The sequence below is a fragment of the Sciurus vulgaris genome, assembly GCF_902686455.1.
Source record: "Sciurus vulgaris genome assembly, chromosome: 8".
NCBI classification, from domain to species: domain Eukaryota; kingdom Metazoa; phylum Chordata; class Mammalia; order Rodentia; family Sciuridae; genus Sciurus; species Sciurus vulgaris.
In genome coordinates this window covers 41,913,620-41,924,031 of record NC_136468.1, presented here as the reverse complement: position 1 = coordinate 41,924,031, position 10,412 = coordinate 41,913,620, and the positions used below count along the sequence as shown (strand labels likewise).

Here is a 10,412-nt window from a genome sequence, read left to right as displayed (position 1 = left end):
CTGATACAGGACCTGGTCATTTTCAAGCAAGTAAGGACCCTGTTGAACATAAGAATTAAAACAAGATAGCAGACTAATGGCATTCACTCCAAGTATTAGAAGCTGACAGAAATGAGCATTTGTTATTCACACTGGTGCCCCTAAGATGACAGAGATAAACCATGTTTAATATAGTCTCTTGATGATGCAAATAATTGTGATTCTTTTTAAATTTCCCATCAAAGATTAGTGAATTATTAGTTTCATGTTTGAATCACTGTGCCCTCAGCTGAGTAGAAATCTCAACCTTCTCATAAACTCAGAAGCACTTATACTCTGAAGGTTTCTATGACCCTTAGGTTTAATGTTGTTAAAATTTTAGCAATTGGAAAATGAATAAATTACATTAAGAAATAACATGAAATTGTGTGGGTTTGCCATTTAATCTCTTACGTTTGAAGTTAACTGTATATTATTTTTTCTTAATACCAGAACAACAGATATTTGAAAATTTTGACTACTTTTAAATCAATTGTTGGATGGTTTTATTGGCATAGTAAATAAAGTACTTAGTGCTATTTGATTTTATCTATTCTTATAGCTAGAATTACAGTAAACGTTGTTTTTCAAGTTCATTTTTTGAGTCTAAAAGGTTTCAGAAAAGCATGTATGTTTACTTTGTTCATAAGGAAAATGTAGAGAAAAAAGTGTACAAACATATGACATGTGTGTTTTAAACTTCTTTATACCCAAAAAAACTTTGGCTAGCTTGCTTGCCTATTCTGAAACTCTTGATTCCCAAAATGGGTCTTTGGGAATTTGTGTGTGTGTGTGTGTGTGTGTGTGTTTGTTTTGCATGATATGAGATATTTACTAAAACCAGGGATTCATACTTTTTCTTTATTGTGATGATTCCTTAAAGTCAGTTGTTTTTCTTCATGTGGTTTTTGCTTAAGAATAGCTCTTTTCCCTGTTTTCCTAATAAAGAATTCTGAGTTGTAATTTTGTAATACATTTAGTAATAAATGTTTTATAAAATTTTCCCCTGGCTCCTAGTTGTAGATCCCCTGGCTTTTCAATTCTTAAATCAGTAAGAGATAAGAAATAAAGAGAATTTGACAGATTGATTGACAAAAGTATTTTTAATTTAAAAAAAAGCACAAAGAAAATGATGACTATAACTCATTCTATAAGATTTATACATCTTTGTGATTTGTTGTTAAATTTTGTCTTGTTATTCCAATTGATGCAAAATTCTTACAAAGCACTGAAATAATGCAGATTTTTCTTCATTGTCAGCAGGATGAGATTGTCTGAAACGAAGAATAGGTATGATAGTTTTTTTAGATTTTGTACATCATAGGTGACAAGACACTATCAAAACATTTCTTAATAAGTTTTAAAATGTATTAGATAATACTTTGAAAAACCACATGCACTGAAAAAGTGACAGGTAATTTTGAGAGAATAATATTAAATTCTTAAAGTGATTTCTTACCTCTTTATATAATTAAGAATTCTATTATTTGACATGTAAAGATTGTTTTTATTTGTTGTAGATTGTGTTGCTATAAATTTTATAAAGTTCATTTACACCCCACTTTAACTTAGAGAAACAGAAATGAGGTATAAATTGTGCAGCATTGATTGTAGCCTAGTGTAATTCTGAGAGTTCCAAAAGTTTTAAAATAATGAAAATGTATTATTGAATTCATAACCTTGAATTATAGGTATCTTTTATTAGTAAATGTTTTTAAAACTATCCAGTGGACAAATGATGAATTAAGTTCAAAACTGAAATTGTTGTGATTTTTAGTTTGGAGCACCTATAATTTATATATATTTATTCATATGCTCTTAACATTTCTGCTATTGTAATGTTCTGAATGATATTTGTTTTGTCAGTTTTATTAATGTTGCATTTTTTTCCCTAAAACATTTATTTCAGGTTTAGTTTGCCTTTGTGATAAACATTAATTTAATAATTTTAGGAGCAAAGGATAGCATTCACACTGCTAACATTGAAATGTATAATAGTTTATTTTTCTATCTTTGAAACAGTCGTTTTTCAGATTATTTAGATATCCCATAAATCTGTTTATCCTGCAGGTGTGATGAATGCAGACTCTGTTACCACTTTGGCTGTTTGGATCCTCCTTTGAAAAAGTCTCCTAAACAAACAGGCTATGGATGGATATGTCAGGAATGCGATTCTTCATCTTCTAAGGTAAGGGGTTTAAGCAAAAATAATCAACATGGTTTAGGCACCATAATGAAAATACTAATAACAAAAATGGAAGCAGACCTCAAATGATCCAGCAAACTTTTCTTTATTCTGCAGCAGAGTCAATCATTCAGGCATGGGATGGCTCATTTCTGGGTATAGAGATGGTCCACAGGTTACAAGAGTCTGGGTTTCTAGGTTACAATGAGGGTGAATTAATTATTGGACACTGAGGCAGGACGTGTTGTTTGGGAAAGTCAGAAAAGAGGCTATAAAATGTCCAAAACTCATAGTCACTGGGAAGAGCTCAGAACTCGGTGTTCACTGCTTATCTTTTTCCTCTGGGACCCATTGTCACCTAGAGCTTCACTACTTCTCTCCTTCTAGGGCTCATTGGCGACAGGAAAGGGTAAAAGTCCAGGGCTGAGCATTTCAGTATTCACCTCTTCCCTTCAAGACCCATTGTGGTTAGGAAGGGGTAAGGGTTGCTTTTGGTAGAGATGCTGGGGACGAACCCATGAAGGGATGAAAGTTTGCTTTTTCCCTTGGGGCCCATATTACTGGGAAAGGATCTACTGGGAGAGGTTTAATGTTTGGCTAATTTCCCTCCCTTTTCCTGAGCCACAAATGTCTTTCTGTTTCTCCTGGGTGCTATCTTGCAGGAATAGTATTTTTTATAATCCTTCAAGGGGGAACAAAACCTATAAGAGAAAGAATTGTTTCCCTTCATTTTGACAGCTTTTCTAAATCATACCATAAGCTTCCTAACGTTAAAAAGAACTGAAATATGAGGGACTAACATTTTAATATAATTTACAGTAAGAATATATTATTGCATTGATTTTATTGCCCTTAAATTAAGGAAATTAACAACTCTACTAATGATGTAAATTCTCTCTGTGACATAGTTAGCTGTATTTGTATTCTCTGTATCACTTCAACATATTAAATAGTGTTCCAGTACCCCCCAAAAGTAACTCTGCTAATTTGCCTAATGGAAGGAATGGCAGGAAAATTCCATCCTGAGTCATAAAAAATTGTTAGCCATCAGACCAGCCAGTAAAATTGAATTTATTTTACTGATGATTCATTTTAAAATATATAAGGTCTGTTCATTAAAAAAAAAATGTGTTTTTATATCCTAAATCTTACTTCTGATATTTATTGTAGCTGAGTAGAAAGGATAAAATTCCAGTAATGTTTAATAGTTAATCCCCTGAAATAAACTCTTGAAATTATTTCTTTAGGATATCAACATTTTCAATTATCGTAACCTATAATTTAAGATTATTGTGTTTATTTAAAGTTTGTCAACCAATAGCTATACTCTTAATGCTTTGACTCATTTGAATGAAGACACTCTGATCAGTTGTGAACTAATCAAATTGTTTTTAGGAAAAAACAATGGAAATTGAATGTCTGTTGTTAGTATGAACATCAAAATTTTCTTCAGTGCCACTTAATGAATAATGAATGTTTCTAGCCCAGAATAAATTAAAATAAGTATAGAATTCCTGTCAGATTGTGGACTCTAACTATTCATTTTCTCAGTTGTTAAATTAATTTGCTTCAACTTGTCTTTTTTAAAAAACCACAAAAAATCATTTGGGTATAGGAAAGCAAAAGTTTTGTTTTTTTTTAATAACCTGAAATTCTACATGTTTGTATAATGATTACTAAAAGATAATGTTCTATATATTTTATTTAATAATAAATCATGTTACTCAAGATTGTAAAGTATGCAATAGCAGGAGTTATTAATACCAGATTAAAGAAATAATTTTTTTGTTGTTGCTGGGGATTGAACTCAGGGGTACTCTACCTCTGAGCTACATTCTCAGCTCTTTTTAAAAATCTTATTTTGAGACAGGATCTCACTAAGTTTCCCAGATTGGCCTTGAACTTGTGATCTTCTTGTCTCAAACTGACATTATAGGTGTGGACCATCAAACCCCCCAAGAAGGAGCATATTTAATATCAGAAAGTTTTTTATGGCATAATTAGAGATGCATTCCAGAAGTTGTATTTAAATGAGAAAAATAGTGAAATACAAATAGATATTAAGTAGTTGTCTTTTAGGACTCTATAGTATAATATAGTTTTTCTCAGTGCATATTTTGTTTGAGGTTCCCTCTTTCCCCTAACAAACAAAACAATTTTTGAAAAAGAATTATCTCTTTTATAAATATGCACATTTGCATGTTTTCAGAAAGCTCTATCTGACTCTTAAGTATATAGCATTTTTTAAAGTTCACAGGGTAGCTTTATTAAGTTATGAGTATTAGAAAGGTAAGGGGGCATACTTCTTATTTTTGGAGAGTACCTATATTCTCTACATGCCAGGGGACAGATACCCATTAAATAAGGATTTGTGTTTATTTTCCTACTAGAGAATTAGTCTTTGGCAATGTATTTGGAAAGGACTTTGTTAGAAAATGTGCATTTTATTTGCTGTACCCTGTTTGACCTGCAGTCCACTCTCTGTAAATAACTTAATATTTTCAAAATTTTATTTAAATATTTTATCTAATTTGTAGAGTATCAAAGAAGTTTACTATAAGGATTTTAACAATCAAATGGATTTGTATTTTTATCACACCAAAATGATTATAATATATTTCTACTTTTCTTCAATAAAATTATCAGTTTAATGTAATACTTAACCTGAAAGTTAAGGAGACAGTTTATTCCCTTGAATATTTCTTACATTAATTTTGTTTGCCTGCTTTTAAAGACCAGCAGGTAGTACTTTTTTATTTGTATTTTCTCTTGAAAGATTTTTGCTGGAGTTAGGTCCTAAGACGATAGTGTTCATAGATAATATTATGGTTTACAATTCAATGGATTGCTTCAGAAACTTTTAAATTTAGAAAATTTATATTATTAATATCCAAGTGAAGAAAATTATTATCATCTCAGGACCTGAAAGAAACATAGAATGAAAGTTAATATACTTTTCTTATTTTTTTATTTTGTTCAGTTGCTTTGATGAAATACTCGTTAGGTAATATGGGTATATTTGCCATGATAATATATGTTAATATGAAAAGCTAAGAGAAAAATACTAATTGCTATTAGAATGGAAGTGAATCGGTTGCCAACAAACTTAGATAGGGAAAATGAGTGTAAAATCATTTTATATTCTACACATCTCCAACTTCCTTTCTCTGTGGGAGGTTAAATCCAACAAGTCTTTTATTATAAAATTTTGATTCCTATATAGAAATTATTTTGTAAATACAAAACAAGAGTATATTGTTGAATTGTTTGCCTGAAAATACATCACTCTTTAAACATTATTTAACTGATAACATTTTATCTAATTTCTGTGTACCCAGGGAAACCCTAAAATGTTTCCAGGTACACTCAGCAGTATTCCTCTTATTTATATATGACTTTATCTTTCAAGTAATAGGCTTCTTTTCTGTGGGCTTTATGAGAACAGAATTTTTTCTCTGTCAAGTATAATACTGTTTTAATAACAGTTTACCTTAAAGTAGAATGATTTTTTATTCTAGCAAACCCTTACAGTGTGACATGTTATGACTCTCTTTGCTTCTTCAACTCTTCTTAAACCTAGGTAATTTTAAGTTTAATGAGAATTGGCTAGATAAGGGACACAGACATGTGCACACATGGAGATCCATTAATGTGTACAGCAGATATGTAGAAACAAATTTGCACTCATACACAAACCTGTCTTCTCCCATAGGTCTGCTTTAAATCATGTAAGGCAGCAGCCATCTAGGCAGTGCACTGTACTTATAATCAATGGAACTAGTATTCAGTGGAACTGATAGGTAGCAAGGTAGCAGTGGCTATCTATTCACCATGCATTAGGGCATTTTCTCCCCTGCTCTTTACAACTTTATAAAAATCCTGTTGTTAATGAGTGCTATATGTCTGGAAAATCAGTATATTTTCTTTTTCTTCCTCCACATCATCTGTTGCCTGTTTTTTTTTCATCTCTACCTTCATCCACTCACCCAAGCCATATACCTAGAATCATTCTTATGCCTCACCTATCATTATCTCACATACCAAGTCACTGAATCCTGTAAAAGATTTCTTTCTTTCTCCAGTCTAGTCTTAACTACTTGTCCCCCATACCTTACTGCCTTGATTGTCTCACTGTTTCTCCTTCTATTACAGTTTTAGAAGTAATCTAAATAGGTCTATCAAACTCATTCACCTTTGATCCAGTCTTTTCACTAGAGGCCTCAAATGAAGTGTTTAACAAAGTGACATTAACTTAATTCTGTATAAAATCCCACTTTTAATTTCCATGTTTGGGTAAGTTTTATGTTTTAGTACTTAAGAACAGTTATCTAAAAGGAGTCAGTGTAGAATCATACATTGGATTTAGTTTTCATGCTTCTCTAGTACCTAATCTGGACTGTTCCTTAATTTTTCCTTAATTTCAATTACTTTAGAAAATTATAGAGCAGTTACTTTGTAGAATGCCTTTCACTGTGCATTTTTCTGATGTTTTCCTGTGGTTGGATTAATTTTATGTATCTTTGATTAGATTAGAACAGATAAAATGCTGTTTGCATTGTACATGTGATATTGATTATAAATGATGATGATATTAACTTTAATTACTTGACTAAGTTGTTTGCCAGTGTTCTGTATTCACTTACCTTTTCTAATTAATAAGTAGTTTGTGGGAAAGAATCTTGAAACTGTAAATATCCTATTCTTCATTAAATTTTAATTTGTGTTTTCTGAGTGGGTTATATCAGTTATTATCATTGTTCATTTTTTTAAAATTTTTTTAGTTGTCAATGGACCTTTATTTTATTGATTTTTATGTGGTGCTGAGAATCAAACCCAGTGCCTCACACATGCTAGGCAAGCACTCTACCACTGAGCCACACCCCTGCCCTCATTGTTCATTTTGATGTTCAAATTGTCCTAGATTTGACTGATGAAAGAATGCCACTTTAAAATAGCTTCTGGGTCTTTTGTATATGATTCCACCAATCTTTGAGAACTTTGTTATTGAAGGTATTTCTGGCTTGACTTGTACTTTCTCCCTATCCCTATTCTTGGAATCTTGGAATCAGCTATTTCTCCAAGGAACCCTGTTTGCTTTTAATGGAGAATGGTATTTAGAAACAAAATCTGATGTGCCCATTGTTACTGGGATGATGCTTTTCCTAATTTTTCTTGATAGACAGACCTAAAGACTAAGATGTATATACATACATTCATACATACACGTATTTAGATATATACTTGTTTTACAGATATTGAAAACCATTTCATTTTTCTTCTTTTTCTTCTTTTTAATTCCTTTTCTGACCAGAAAAAAAAAAAAAGAAAAGAAGAAAAAGAAATTGACTCCCATTGTCCTTACTATGTAACTCCCCTCAAGGGAAACAGTGTCTTGTTACACCCTATCCCTAGCCCACATGGACACCTATTTTCTTTATGTTCTGATGACTTTTTGACTTTTGAAAAGTTCAGAGAGGATATATACTTTTACTAGCTCTATAGGTGATTTTTATAAGTAGTCAGGAGTATGAACCATTATTATACCTGCTTTATAAAATTTTTAGTTAACAGTTTTGAAACTAAAATATAACTTTTTAGAACTTTAAAAAATATACACAATGCATATTAATCTAAGCTAATTTTTAACAATTGGTGTTTTAAAATTATATTGTGTATTTTTACATAAGATGTAAAGCAGATTTTATATTGTATTTTTTTAAAATAGGGCAGAGTTCACCATTCAGTTTTTTTGAGGATATACTTGATATAGAGCCCCGCAGCTTGTATCTGCTGAAACTCCCAAAATGAAGATAACTTGTCTTGAAGTGGTTAAGTGAACATGTGTAAATATTTTTTTTAAAGGGTTTCCTCCAAATGAAGTATATTCACTGGTGCCACTGAGGATTTAAGTACATGTCATGTACTTTACAGTGACTGTGTCAGATACTATTCTAGCTTTCATCCTGGCTTGTGAAGAGCCATCAAATAAACATGACAGGTCATTACTTCTCTCCTACAAAACAAGTTGTCTTAGTTTGGAGACTTCGATTTGGTTCTCTTATTTGATCTTTCTAGTGTGCTACCCTTTTTGAGCAGTAATAAATTATGAATTTAAATGCCTAGAAATCCCATCTAAATCTCTTATGGAAGACTTTCTGGAACTACAAATGCATGACATACCAGCTGAAGCAAGTGGTATTTCTTGATAATAATCTGTGTTAGAAATCTCTGAGTAACAGCAGTATAATTTCTAAAATTTGTTTTACTTTCCACATTTCTGCCTTGAGCAATTAGAATTCTATAACTGATATATCAAAATAATATGTGTATATTTATTTTCAAGTAAAACAGCCATTGAGAATTATGTCTCTTTAAGAACTAAGCAGACAATCTCTCCAAGGAATATCTTGCCACAATACATTAAACAAGCACATTTAATTGAACCTGGTAATATTGGAAATTGAATGTCTCAGTTTTATGTATTGTGAAGATTTATGAAAAATATAAAATTGAAATGAATTATCCTTTAAAAGTTCATTCAAATTTGAAGCATATAACTGACCCATAAAAAAGAACTTTTTAATATTTTAACTATTCATTTGACCTCTGGGATTTTATGTGACAGTAGGTTGAATTTGAAGTTTCTGAATTGATCATGGTTGACAGAGAAATTATTTGCAGGTAAAACTCATACCGTTTAACTGTCTAAATTTACTACTTACCTAGAATTTGTATAATAAGCTTTAGAGCTTACAAAAACGTGCTTTATTAAGTTTTGATTTACCTTTTTATTGTAAAAATCTGGAAAAAACATTTTTTGTACCATTTCCTACATTAGAATCCCATAGAACAAATCTTTTAACTAAAAGTCTAAGAATTAAAACTGAAGTGGTTATCCTTAGTCATGGCTACAGTTTTGTACGTAAGCTTTAGATTTCTTCCTTGCTATTGAGTAGGATAAAGCCCACAAAATTCCAGTTGATCTTCTAGTCTAGGCTCTTGTCCTAGACTAATTCAGCCTGTTGTCAGTTGCTCTCGCATTTTCCCTGAGAGGTAAAATTGTAAAAATGTCTTTTAATTCCTTAGTTTCTAATTGAGTGGCTGTATTTTGAGGCTAGTAATAGTGATCTGCCATTAATAATCCAACTAATTATACTCGGTACTGTGCAGTTAAAAAAAAATAGTAGAGTGTGTTGTTAAACTGAACATTTATGTAGTGGACTGAACTTATTTGTCATTATTTCCTACTCACCTTGCATTTTTCTGATGTTTTGTGTTAGATTCATTATCCTGGACATGTTTTCTGAAACCTCTTCCTACATAATTTTGTCAAGTAACAATTTTATGCAAAACTGATTGTTCACAGGCCATTTTTTTGTAATAGAATCAGAAATACAACTGATCTGTTTATACATCAGTTCTATAACCTAAGATTTTTCACAAGAACCATACAATATCTATTAAGTGCATTTCAGAATAAGTCATGGGCAGGTATTCCTTAAGGATCTTTTTGAAAATTTGATTTCTTTCTTCCAGATAAAGATTATCAATGCTTATGACATATGTACTCTTATATTCAGAGAAAAAGGAAAAATCTTCAAACCTCTAAAAAGACAAATCTTTTCTAAATTATTCAATAAATAATTTACAGAATTGAGAAATTAAATTACTTTCTAAGTTACACTTACTATCAACTTGAAAAACCAAGTCATTTTCTAAGTTAGGTGTCATGCGGGCTTGATGCATTTATATAACATGCTGTGGAATACCATATGTGATGAGAAGTTTAATCATAACTGAGATAATTAGTTAAAGTATGCAGTAGGGTGCCATGCATGCAAATGCCTATTAAAAGTAACCAACTTCATATTGTCCTGTAGTTTAAAATAGCATTTTGTGTTTTTAAGTTTTATTATAGAGAAATAAAGTTACCTATAGAAAAATCTGAGTGTGAAGCTAAAAAATTATTTTATTACAGCCCTTAAAGAAGTTAATACAAAGAATATTGTAACCTTTTTAACCTAGCACTTGAAGTATTAAAATTGGTTTGTTTAGTAAACCAGTAAATCTTGGTCATAGTCATAAAATTCAGCGAGAATGTGGAATATAATAATTATGTAAAATTGTTATTCCAGTATTTATATGTAGCATAAGAAACACATTCACTGTGAAGAACTGGTTGGTCCTAATTGAAATAAGCTAGCCCATT

At 31.0% G+C, this 10,412-nt stretch overlaps 1 protein-coding gene across 3 annotated transcripts in view; it reads left to right on the top strand.

The window, feature by feature from the left end:
* PHF14 (PHD finger protein 14) overlaps positions 1-10,412 on the top strand; it is a 198,157-nt gene that overhangs the window by 143,930 nt on the left and 43,815 nt on the right. For all 3 annotated transcript variants that reach the window (XM_079152054.1, XM_079152051.1, XM_079152052.1), the window contains one exon: positions 2,089-2,206. In XM_079152054.1, coding sequence (XP_079008180.1) covers positions 2,089-2,206 — 118 coding nt within the window. The remainder of the gene's footprint in view (positions 1-2,088; positions 2,207-10,412) is intronic.